This window comes from Calonectris borealis, chromosome 21 (genome assembly GCF_964195595.1).
Source record: "Calonectris borealis chromosome 21, bCalBor7.hap1.2, whole genome shotgun sequence".
Taxonomy (NCBI): domain Eukaryota; kingdom Metazoa; phylum Chordata; class Aves; order Procellariiformes; family Procellariidae; genus Calonectris; species Calonectris borealis.
In genome coordinates, this window is record NC_134332.1 from 4664867 (window position 1) to 4677745 (window position 12879).

The 12879-nt window shown below is 51.2% G+C and overlaps 1 protein-coding gene across 1 annotated transcript in view; it reads left to right on the forward strand.

Moving 5' to 3' along the window:
- ASTN2 (astrotactin 2) overlaps window positions 1–12879 on the forward strand; it is a 361627-nt gene that overhangs the window by 327132 nt on the left and 21616 nt on the right. Inside the window, exon 20 of the mRNA XM_075170429.1 lies at window positions 702–843. Coding sequence (XP_075026530.1) covers window positions 702–843 — 142 coding nt within the window. The remainder of the gene's footprint in view (window positions 1–701; window positions 844–12879) is intronic.

Genomic DNA, 12879 nt, shown 5'->3' on the forward strand with positions numbered 1-12879 from the left:
AGTATTTTTTTTTCTTCAAATGCTTGTAAAGGGGCAAGTGTTCTTCAGCACAGCTGAAGGAGCTCCAGTCAGAGCTCCAGGAGCCAGCAGAGTGCACATGAAAGGGAATGCAAAGCTACTGGTTTTCATTGAATAAAAAAAAAACCACACAAAAAAACCCAGCACATATTGAGAGCAATTCCATCCAAGCTCTAAAAATGTCTCCTTTCCTGATAATCCAACATAGCAGAAACACATTTCACTGTGACAGCTGATATTTGAAAAAGCCCGTGTCCCCTTTAAGAACGGAATGTGCAGTTGGGGCAGGAGAGCCCTATTTAGCCAGTGCTCCCAGCTCTTCTGGGGACCTGGAGCCCGTCCTTGGTGGTGGTCCCACACGTGGTGTTTGCAGTGAGTCCACACGTTGCCTGTATGCTCTGTGAGTGCACCCTTCCGCTGTCCGGGCGATGACTTAGCACTGGCCCTGGTTTCTGCAGTGGGTCCCTGTTACAGCTGATGGCCCAGGTGTGTTTTCTGCTTGCTTTGCCCATAGGCGATATTCTCCATATAGACTTGGGGCCATTCCTACTGCCGCAGCCAGCTAGAGTTTGTTGATTGCCTGTTCTGTGTAAAGGTGTACCTACAGTGTTTTTTGTAAATGGTCAGCAATAACTTTGCACCTGTATTGATGTTTCGGTCTTGCTCATCTCTTTGCTCTGCAGGAGAATCCTTGAGCTTTGCGGACGATTTGCTTTCTGGCCTTGCAACATCCTGTGTGGCAGCGGGTAGGAGCCACGGAGATGTCCCTGAAACCAGCCTCTATTCAGTCATTTTCAAGTGCCTGGAACCAGATGGTCTGTACAAGTAAGGAGAGGCGTGTGGGGAGGTGCTGGGGGCAAGGGGGGATCTCCAATGCTAGTATTGAATTGTTATTAACCTTTTTGGTTAGCACCATGGTCCACCAGACACCGGACAAATGGTGAGACTCTTTCTTGTTGCTTTGAGTGTTAGGCTCTGCTAGTGAAATGGAAAACCAGCATCTGCCAGTACGGCATGGGAGGCACTGGGAGTCTGTGGGAGACTCCACTGGAATAACTCACGTTTTCAGTATGCTGGGCTTCCAGGTCCGTGCCTGGTGGGATAGGGTTGTCTGTCATGGATGAACTGAGCTAATGTGGTCAGATTGAAGCAAGTTGCCAGATGCTTGGTGGACCGAAATAGCCAGATGTCAAAAGTGAGATAGGTGTTGTTTATGTAAGTTGCTGTTTATATTAGTAGGACACATACACCAGATCAGAGAGACACCAAATCCGTCTGCCCACCACCCCGTCACTTCTGCAGGGACGGCTGGCCACGCCTGTGCTGATGTTCTTGTTCACTTACTCGACTCTTCCGAGATACCCTTTGAGCACGTGGGATTGGGTTTTCTGGTTGAATCCTGTGGAGTAATTAGTGTCCAAAGCAAAGGGGTGATTTCAGGATCTGAATATTAACTTCTCCTTCAGGATCGTATGGAGGGGGTCTGGGCTTTTCAACCTGGCTTGTTAGGCAGGGCATCCCCTGTCTTGGGGGGGATAGCAGGAGTCAGGAGAGTGAGAGAGGAAAAAGAGAGAAAAAAGGCGAGGAGACAGAGGAGAGACAGAGTAAGCAAGAGAGAAACACCCAGGGCTTAATGTCAGAGTGACTGTAATAATTAAAACACATTTTGTAGTGAGTAATGAAACTTTTTATGGGACCACAAAAGCATTTAAAGCGAGAGCTGGCAAATGGTCTGTCAGCGAGAACTTTTAAAGATCTTGATTAATACTTTCCCTTTGCCTCCCCCTCCACCACCCCCCAGTTAAGTATGTTGACAGCCTCCGAAGGAGGAGAAGCCTTTATTGCGCATCTCTCGAGCAGGGCTGTGTCCAGGAGCGGGCTGCAAGTGATACCTCTTGCCATTTAATAATTTTAAATGTTTTCCTGTTAAATATGTATAATGCATAAATATAATTATTAATATCTCTGGGAACTGGGCTGCTCTGACAAGGTGCCAGGGAGAGGCTGGAGCAACCACAGAGCTTGCTAATAACCCGCCGCCCATAAAATCGGCCGCTTGTGAGCTCTCAGCCGTTTGGCTTACGGCTGCCAGGGGCACCGGGCAAGGGAAGAGCCGCTGGGTTTGATGGGGAGGCTGCTGCTGGGGTGAACACACGGAGCTGGGAGCCAGAAGGTCTGGCTCTTGGGCAGCCTGGGCTGCCAAATCATCTTCCCCATCTGCCGGGCAGGCATAATTGCACTCACCCATTGCTTTAGGGGCTCTGTGATCTAATTCCTGATGTCTGCAAAGGGCTGGGAGAGCCTTGGGTGGAAGGCGTAAGGCTTTGTCTGGGGTTGTGTCATCTCTTTGGTCAAAGCCAAGCTTCTGCTTCGTGGTCGTGAGGGACATTGCCGTGGAAGGCAGAGGTCGGTGATGCCCTGTGTCCTGGGGGTGGCTATGGGCAGCTCTTGCTCTCTGTGGGTGCCCCTGGGTGGGGGGCAGTAGCTTTTTGTGGGGAGCCGTGGCTGCAGGCAGCCAGCAGGCATCAGTCCCCTGGCATGAGGAGCTTTGGACCTCGTCCTTCTGCAGGGACGGGCCGTGGGGTGACGCACAGTGTTGGCTCTGTCCCGCAGCTAATGCTCAGCAGGACTTGGCACGCGATTCCCAGGGCTGTGCACACTTAAGCGCACATGTATGGACACATGTTCGTGTTGGCACCTGTGGAGCATGGACCCATAGTCCTGGGCTTCCAAAAAAAGTGCATGCACACACACACCAGCACACCCTCCTTGGCATCTGCAGCTGCATGCCCCAGCACACCTGCATGGACCAATACACCTACTGCTCAGCGTGTTTGCATGCACTGCTGTGGATGCATGCATGTCCAGCAACACACACACACACACATCTGCTCCAACCTGGGACCTAACCAGCACGTGTTTATTTAGCATCTGTGCATTCTCAGATGCATAGGCACACACATTAAATATTCCTCTGTTCAGATGTCCGTACAGTTGCAACACAGCATGAAGAAAGCCAGAACAGTGAAATGTGAGGCTAACACTCTGTTCTGAGCCCGCGCAGACGTAACAACAACAGAAACACGGGCACGGGGTCATTTCTTAAATTGAATTTCTTCTGCTTGTTTCATTTGTTTCTGTGGAAAAATAGCTATCTTGGAAGGCTCTGACCGGGTATAATCCTGATTATAGCAACTCGGCAGGGACCTGTGCTTTTCTCTGGGCTGTTAGGGGAGCACACAGAGTCTGCAGCATCAGAGCTCTTCAAAAGCAAATGCTTTTGCTTGTTCAGTAGTCTAAGGGTATCACATAAACCGAGAGAGGGGACCGTGAGATCGTGGAAGTCTCCTCTGCTCTGTAAATGTGTCGGACATCCTGTCCCTTTTCTTCTGTAGTACCTACGGTAATTACACTCTGCTGTTGACCATTCGTTTGGAGTATTACCAGCCTGAGATCAAAGCTGGGCTTGAGTATGAAAAACAAAACCAAAAAATGCTCTACAAGCAAACAAATAAACAAAGTCTGATTGATTCCTCTGCTTTTGAGACTTCTGTAATTTCAAAACATAAACTAACAAAAGGAGAACTAATTTCTTTGTCCTTTGCAATTTCAGGCTGACGCAAACATGTTGCCTGTCAGCCCTTTTCTTCCCCTTGCCTGTAGTACATTGGGGTTGAGATGCTGCACAGAGGGTTTTCAGAGGGAAAGTAGTTCATGTCAACAAGGATGCATGTGCTCCATAGGCTTGTGGACACGCGTGGACACTCCTGGCGGTCTCTTGGACACGGGTGCCCATGTGTGGGGATCCATGCTGCAGTCAGGTGAATGCGCTCGTGTGCGCGCACACAGGGACACTGAGGATGGTCCTTGAAGACTGTCAATGGTTTAAGCTCTTAAAAACCGAAAGTCTTACAATTCTTGCAAAATGCATCACAGGAGAGGGGATTGTTCTCCCCCGAGGTCAGCTAGACCAGAGCAGTCTGTCAAGCTTCCTCCCAGGTGGATCTGGAAGAGGATGGGGTGAGGAAGGCAGAGGGAGAGATGTCTACGTGTCTCTTAAGTGCTCTTCTTGCATGGACCAGCCAGTCCGGACAGCAGTTAATGCCAATCAGACTGATGGTTTGGGAGCTTGGGAGCACCACGCCGTGACAGGCAACTGATGATGCACCAAGCACCAAACACCAGTCAAGAGAAAGAGCAATGACTTGTCTCAGGGGTCAAACTCAGCCTGAAGGACTGAGCTTACATTGCTCATGGCCTTTATATAGCTCAGCACCCTTCAAACCCAACCGATCTCTTCGCTGTGGAGACAGGAGCTTCCCCTGTGCATCCCGCATCCTCCCTGAGCCTTCAGCCCAGCTCATCCATCTCACTAGCTCATCCATCTCAGCTTCTCACCCCGTCGTTCCCTGAGTGCCTGGGGATGCCTCTCCGCTGAGCTGTACCTGATCGGCTGCCGGAAAACAGCTTTGCCAGCCCAGCACGTTCATTTCAGATACTTGGGGAGACACCAAGTATCCCTCAGCCAAAAAGGGAAATTTTGGAAAGGGAAATGAAAACCCCCTCCAGCTCCTCAATGGAGCTGCAGTGCAAACACACCAACTTCTTCCCTGCGCCACAGATACTATAATTATAGATTAGATTAAATCCCCATGTTTCACTTTATTTACATTCCTGACCTAGCCTATTCATTTCCGGTGTTTGTGCCAAGAATCAGCACAAAATTTACTGGAAATAATATGGAAGTCATCAGGATCCCTTCCAGAGCCTTTCCTTGGAGTGTGTTCATGTGCTGAGAAGGAGCCTCGAATTTGCATTCCCTTTGCTGGCTCAGACGGGGTTTCCCCAGGGTGATCCTGAACCAGCCCAAAGGTTCTGGGAGAGCGCATTTCAGGAGTGTTGGAAAGGTGGAGACCCCATCCTGGGGGATGAAGATCAGGCACTGCCGTCGGATAGAATGGGATTCAGTTAGACCTCAGAATGACAACGCAAGGCTCCTATCCACAGCCAAGACCCACCAAGACCTGCCAGTGTCATCCCCTGTAGGGTCTGGAGGCCATCGCCACCATGGCCAGGCTTAGCCTCTGTCATCATATGCTGGCTAACAGTGAACATACTTTATTTTGGCGACCTTAAGGAAAGAGGCAAAGGCATTGAGTAGGGAGGCATCGTAGCACGGAGAGACAGTGATTGCAGTTCAGCAGGCTGAATGCGCGAAAGGAGCTGGCCCAGAACAAGGCTGATTAATGTTGACTGACCTCTGCCTTATGCATAGCTGGGATAAAAAGTGGAATGGAAACCTTGGTGCTCAAGAGTGTGCTAATGCTGGCAGCAGTCTGCTGCTCCTTATATGATACTAATTGTTATTGTTGGTCTTCCGTCAGGAAGACACGTGAATGAGTACTGGAGCAATCTGAGACAGATCCCAAATAGCTCAGTGGCATGGGTTAAAACACATCTGTTACAGCCCTTGGCTGAGCCCCCTGTGTGCACAGGAGCTGTGCTGCTTCATTGAATCCACCTCTTCTATTCCGCATGCTCTCCAGCTTCCTGAAGTCAAGCAGTGTATGGCTGTAGTTTCTTCTCAGGCATTCCTGGCTTGCGGAAGCTCAAACAAGGCAAGTCAGGAGTTGAACAAGTGTTTGCTAAATCCCAGGCCTGTGCTCTGAATGCAGGCTCATCCTTCCCCAGCAGTTTAGGGTTGTCTCAGAACCAGGCTGCCCAAATGCTGGCTGGGATGTGGTTTTGCTGAAGTAAATCCAGCACCAAGGTGTCTGGGCCCATCTGGGCTACGTGCAGATCACTAGAGTGGCAGTGGATTGGCCCCATGAAAGATGGGCTGTACAGGGAGGTCAGGGGCTCAGCAGAAGGAGATAGGCTCTCTTTCTGCCGATATTAATGAAGCCCTGTGCATGCAGGAAGGTTGGGCTCTTGTTGAAGTTACCAACATGAGGAGAGTACACATATAGAAGCCATGGAAAAGACATTCATGCTTTCTTCATGGCCAGTCAAGGTGCTGGTGGTTCTTCCCAACTTTGCCATTTGCTCTCCTGAGTGGTGGAAGCAGATTGCTTTATCTCGCTTTCATCTTCATCTGTTTGCCTGTTCCCTTTATAAGCTCAGGTTTTAAGCTCTCTCTCAGCATCTCTGTGTACAGCCCAGCCTGGGTGACTCAGATCAGGGCCTCCAGGTGCTGCCGCAATATCGCTGTACCGACCGTTTGTCATCGCCCTTCTGAAAGTCGGGTTTGTGTCTGAATCCTCATTCCAGATCCAGATCTGTCCCTGCCACCAGTATTCAGCCACCTGGGACAGATTGGGAGTCAGGAGGTACCTTTCCACTGACCTCAGTGGAACCTTCTTCCCGAGTATCTGCCAAGCGTATGAACATCTCCCTTCTTTTCACTGGAAAGACCAGGTTGTCCTCCTCAAATTCTCTGTTTCCGTTCATACCTTGTGTCACAAAGAGAAACAGAACAGCCTTTGTTGCCTCCCGCGCCCGGCTCCTCCCCACCCTTTCCTCAGGATGTCCGGATTGAAACATTCTTGGTGTTTTTGTTCTAAAAACTCCTGGCATCCGAGCCCCAAACCTGGCTGGGTCCAGGCCCATTTGCATTGCTCCTCTGGGGGTGGCTGGAGGAAGGCTGGCAGTGGGGGAGCGAGGAGGAGGAGGAGGCATGGGCAGGTCTTTGTGTAGGGTATTGCAGCTGGGGGAGCGTGCGAACATAGGATTCTTCCTGGAAATGGTGATGGGGTGGAGAGGAGGAGTTTGGCCTCTTTGTTGGTAGACAAATGGACCTTTGCAATTCCACCTTTTCCCCATCACCAAATCCCTATCACCAACCTTTACAGTTACGGACTTGGAGAATATTCTTATTTCTGAGTGTGTAGAAACCTAATGCCGCTAACAGAGATCCGTCCAAGTCTTATCTCATTGACTAATGGGAGAGCGAGTACAAGAGATGCGATATAAATATCAGCACAGGTGTGGCTGGCTTTGATTTGCCTCTAAGCCAGCAAAAGCTGCACTGTGCTACTGCGCTGGAGTAATTTGGTTTGTTCATCAGTTCTCCATGGTGTAGAGCACCTTTTTCCTGAAGGCTGGAAAGCTGAGGGTCATGTTGATTTGATTCTTACAGCGGGGTTTGAACCCTTTCTCCTTCCAGGACACAAGGAATTCACTGCTTGGAATGGGTGTTTCTTTTATCTCGTAGGGGAGAAATGGGTCAGGAGAAGGGCAAATGTTTTTGTTCTTCTTGGCCATGTCCTAGCTAGGGAAACTGAGGCAGGGAGAGGTGATGTGACTTGCCCGAAGCTCTTCAGTGGGCTGGAGCTGAGCAGAGTCAAGTGATGCCCTTGCTCACACTTCAGAAGAGCACTTAAAAGAATTGGGTTTTTGGTCAAGGGATTAAGCAATGCCTCCTGCACAAAAACAGGGTCTCCTCCTCCTAATTTCCTCATGCGGTCTGGGACCCAGGTACCTGAGAGGTCACATCAAGGAAGCCGTGGCATGCCCTCGAAAGTGCTGCTGGCTGGCTTGGTGTCTCACACTCTCCCCTCTCTCTTATTCTTCTTCTCAGCGTGTTGGTGTGTTTTTCCCAGCAAAACCAACCTGGCAGCAAAATGACTTTTTTGCACAGTACTAGAGGCAGCGGGCGATGCCACTTTGCCAGCTGGAGTTTCCCCTCTCTTGCCAGAGCGCAGACGAAGCTTCTGCCGCTGCACCTCCATCCCGGGCGCGTAGCAGGAGCGATGCTCGCTCGCCTTGCGGGGGGCAGCAGCAGGGCTTTGACACAAAGAGGCAGTGTTACATCACGTCTGCAGCTCCGGTCCTGCTTGCAGCCCTGCTGGGGTGCGCGCAGCCCAAAACAAGCTCTGCCCATGCTGATCCTGGAATTTAAATTATGGGCAAGCGTGATGCAGAGGGATCCAAGCAGGCCGCGTGCGAGCCAGCCCAAGCCAGCCGCAGCACGGCTGTGTTCCCTTGGCCAGTCCCATGGCTTTACGCCTGCTCTGCCAAGAGGAGAGCAAGGGGGTGCCAGGCAGGGTGCAAGCCTGGGCTGGCAGGGCTGGTCTGCAGCAGGATTGGAGCTGATGCCTTACGTGCTATGGTGCTGGTGATATTTTCCTGCTCAGGTCCCTGTTAGGGTGATTATCCCTTCACCGCGCGTTGTTTTGTGGCTGGATAGCTCTTGTACACCCCAGGCAGACTTTGTCTCTGCAGAATGATGGTTGGATTTGCCACGTGTGGGTTCATGCGTCGCTAGCCAACGCTTTGATGTTTGGATGGGAAGTTTTCGCCTCCTCCTCCTCAGCAGCTCAACCTGATATTTGCAGACAATTTAAGTTTTTAATAGGCTAATTCTAGCCTTAAGGAGTGGCCAAAAGCAGCACAGCTGTATCCATAAATATGGCCCAGGAAGGATGTGACAGGCTGCTCTGGTGCCCAGGTGTTCAGATACGACTGCACCCACAGGTTTTATCTGAAGCTAGAGCCATACCCACAGCCCATGGAGTAAATCAGCTCAGACAGACTCTGGATGGTACCCCAGGTCCCAAAAGCTGGAGATACTGGGCCCAAAAGGTGATGCTGATCCAAATAAAAAGATAAGTCACAAACTAATCCTACCTGCCCATCTTTTCCTCCACACTCTAGAGGCAAAGTTTGGATGCCGTTACCTACGAGACCTGTCCCAGCTCAGACCAGCAATGTGCATATATCTCATATATGGCCTGCAAGTCTATAAAACTAGATAAACTTTTTTTTTGTCTCATTTTTCCAAAGGACACCTGCAGCACATCCCACCCCATCCCTTTCTTGTAACAACAGCAGCACAGAGATTCTCTCACCAGCCTTGTCTCCCAGAGAGCACTTTGTTATCTTCATTTTCCTTTTTTTCTTTGCTATGTATTTAAAAAAAATAAATTTCTCTTTCAATCTTTGGCTTGTGCAGAGCATTACATCTGCAAGCACCCACCTCCTGGTTGTGCCACACTGGATTTTAACGGCACACAGCGAGTCCTCTGGCTCTGCCACCCCTTCTCCCCCTCAAAGTTGCAGGACAAGGCTGTTTCCCAGCTGCAGGGAATTTGTCACGGGGGAGCTGCACGGGTGACAGAGCCCCTGCACAGACAATTGCTGAACTCGGTTGCTTTCCAGCAGATCTCGAGTGACCTTTAACTTATTCCTTGGTTTTTGGGATTGTTTCCCCCCTGCAAAAGAAGTTTGCTTGTATTTTCCTAGTTTGAGGATATTGAGTGCATCTGGGCTTTCCTGTGCTGGTCCCATCTTCAGTGGTGTCGAAGGGAGGTGTTATTCCTGCAGACCTCAGGCAGCCTTGGGTCCAGATGATGGAGCAGGAGTGTGGTAGGGCATGGCTTGCAATTTCTCCGCTGCAACTGCTGCTCCTTAACTCTTTTGCTTAAAAGTGGGCTTGTCAGGAGTGCCCACATTTTGGGACCTTTTTCAGTTGTATGTCCTGAGGCTTTAGAAATCCTTCAGCTTCACAGGTTCACAGCCGTCATTGCCTGTTATGCCTCAAGTTATGTTAGTGCTTAGGTGGCCAAGTCCCTGCCGCAGAACCCGTGTTTGCAAAGGTAACCAGTGAATTCATGCATCTCCATTTTGGGAGCATCATCTTCAAGGCTTCACTGGCAGAGCCACAGCTCCCATTGGCTTCAGCTGAATTTGCACCAGAGTAGGTCAGTGTAAAATGGAGACGCTCAAGGTTAGCAAGTAACTTCAAAGTAGCTGCTTCTTCCTGAGTTTTCCCACCTGTAAAACAGACGTGTTAAAACTGAGCTACACCCTTTGCTAGATACCCTGTACAGTGAGGAGAACAGCATAATAAAATGGGAGAGAAAGCCGAGAAGTAGCTGCTTGGTTACAGAGGTGGCATCTACGTGGTGAGGTGGGACTTGCCATGCGTGGTGCTCCCTGCTGGAGCATGGCCCACTTGGTCTCTGCTTGGTCTCCCCAACCTGATGCCACCTCGTACTGCCAGGGGTATTTGCCTTGAGTACCTTCAGAGTGATTGCTCCCAGCGCACATGCCCTCCTTGCTCCTGGTCATCTCACACACACATTCACTTCCCTCATCAGGAATGAGATAAATTTGGTTATACAAAAATATGGTTTCTGTTATGAAAAGGGGAAAGAAAATACCCTGGCTTTCACTGAAAACCCTCGGAACCAAAGCTTATGTCATAATTTAAATGTTTCTCAAAAAAGAAGTAGGAGGTGAGGTTTGCTTTTTGTTCAGGGGATGGTGGATGGAGGGGGTGGTGGGGCAAGGTCCTGTCTTCACTAGATGGGCTGGGTGCGGAGACCGGCTGCCCTGGCAGGAAAGGGTGCGAAGGGAGCCCTGATTCAGGGAGCTCGGTGCTGGGTCGCTGGTAGATGTTTGCCCAGACAACTGGGGCCACTGGCTGGGTAGCCGGCCAGCTCGGTGAGATGGGCTTGGGTGCTCACCTTGACTCAGCTCTGGGCTGTCGTACCCCTGAATCGGGGCCTGTTGATTTTCTTCCATCTTTTCTCCTCTTGGTTTCTGCTGGGGAAGCCGCAGGGCAGTGCGCAGCAGCAGCAACCTGAGCTATGTCTGTGCCAGCCCCTGGCATCGTTTCCTCCTTCCTTCTGAGCATCTCCCACCGCCCTGTGGTTATGGAAGTAGCCTCAGCTCTTAATCTCATTGCACAACCCCAGTCAGAAGGGCCTGCCACCGGGCTGGGATACTTTCGTATTTTCTTTCTATCTGGTTTGCGTCATTGCAACATCAGAGTCTTCCAGCCTCTCTGTGACAGGCTGTGGGGGGAGTACGTATCCTGCACGCCGGAGGCTCTACACGTGCCAATGCCAGTTTCTTGCACGGGATGGGGGATGCTCGGGTATGCCTCTTGCTCACCAGGACACCCACCCCAGGCTGCTGGGGAAACCTCTCAGAACAAGCACCCTAAACCAAAATGCTTCTTCAGTGCCCTTTGACATGTCACCACAGACGTAAGGGAAATGATTTCAAGCCATTACAGCTGCCACAAGTTGTCCTCTTGGCCCTACATTGCACTTCCCCTCTCGCAGGAGCATCCGTCCTGCATGGGCAAGGCTTGGGCAGCCTGTTCTCCAGTGGAAGTTGCTGTCTTCATAACAGCATCTTCTTGCTTAATTGTGAGCTTAGTTGTCCCAGAGCAAGTCTGGGATAATGCCCAAGAGTTGCATCAATGCGGCTCTCCCTACTTTATACCCATAAAGTAGACCAAGGCAGAAACAAGGACTCTGTCTCATCCCAACCCTCCGTCCTGCTTGCCCAACTGGCCTCATCCCCATCAAGACAGTATGTAGGGGACTGGTGGGGACCTGGAGCTGCCCGAGGTGATCCTATAAATCCAACCTTTGCGGCGCTGCTGCAGGCTGCGATGTATTTACCCAAGTGACAGGCTGCCTCTGGGGAGCATCAGCACTACCAGTGTCACCTTCTCTGTCCTCTCTGCCGCTTGTTCTTCTCTCCTTTGTTAGGCTTTGTGTACGTTTTGAGGTGTCGCGTGACCCCTTTGTCAGTGCTGGACCGGAGTGCATGGACATGTATGGATGAGGACTGCTGCGCGTATCTGTCCGTACTGTTTATGGGTTTGGATCTGAGGGGCTGGGATGCCTCGCTTTGCTGGGGGTCTTTCCCGTACCAGCAGCAAGAACATGTACCTTAGTGCTACCCAATAGCCCCATAAACCCACATCCCATAACCCTTATCCTGTAGCCCGTCTGAGGCAAAATCACAGCCAGATCTCCTCTAAATAACCTCTGGGTGTGGAGGTGCACTTTGGTGAGGATACCTGTGACGGGGCGTGCGTGGAGCAGCGTGTGGTCATCTGGCTGGTTAGCCCCGTGCTCCGTCAGGTGAAGCAAACCCGTTACGGAGGGCTTTCCACCAAGGGCACTGCAGAGGACGGAATATCCTAAACACTGCTGCAGCCCAGCGAAGTGCTGCACCTCACGTTCCCCTTGGCAGTGTACCCCGTACCACGCTCCCCAGGCAGCAGCTTGCCGTGACAGCCCTGTGGCTCTTCCATTGCCTATCCAAACCCGCCTGATCGCTGCTCCGGCAGAGCTGACCCGGTGCAGCCCACCCCATGGTGTGAAGCCCACCTCATGGCGTGAAGCCCACCCGTGTCACCCCACACGGCTCCTGAGCTCTTGCAGGCCACCTCCAGCTTTCGGCTCTGTCCCTGGCTTGTACCTGCTGCACTGCCACACGCTGAATTGTTTTCCAAGTGGAAACACGAGTTGAAGTATTAACTCCACAAGGGCCTTTCTGTGCAATGCGCCGGGATTAAATATTTATGTTGGCAAAAAGCGTGTAATAGGCAGCTCAAGATCAGAGATAATGAAATTGAGGTGTGTGGAGAAAGGGGGGAGGAGGCAGGGGGCTTGCAGGAGCAGAAGGGAGAGGGACCCAAGTGGGTTGTAGTATGTGTGCATGGGCGATTGCTTTCAGTTTTATTAAATACCCCACCTGTTTGTAGGGGAACCCCAGCCCCATCGCTGGGAGCTCTGCAGTGCACGAGGGAGTGCAGAGATCAGCCATCGCCGTTCCTTGCGTGCAGGAGTAATTGTCACCTGGGTGACTTTAGCTTAGAGCCATCTGAAGTGGGGTGGGGGACTGTCCTGGGGAAGATGCCTGGGTAGGGAGTAGTGACCGATGAGACCCTCTCTGTGTCATCTGCAAACAATGTATGATCCTAAATCATTAATAGTGGTGATATGGGATCCCTCGCTCTTCCAGACCGCTGCAGTCAAGGTTATTTACCGGTGACTGTATCCGATCAGGCAGCAATGTGGTTTGGATTATACGGAGGGCTCCCGATCGGGTCAG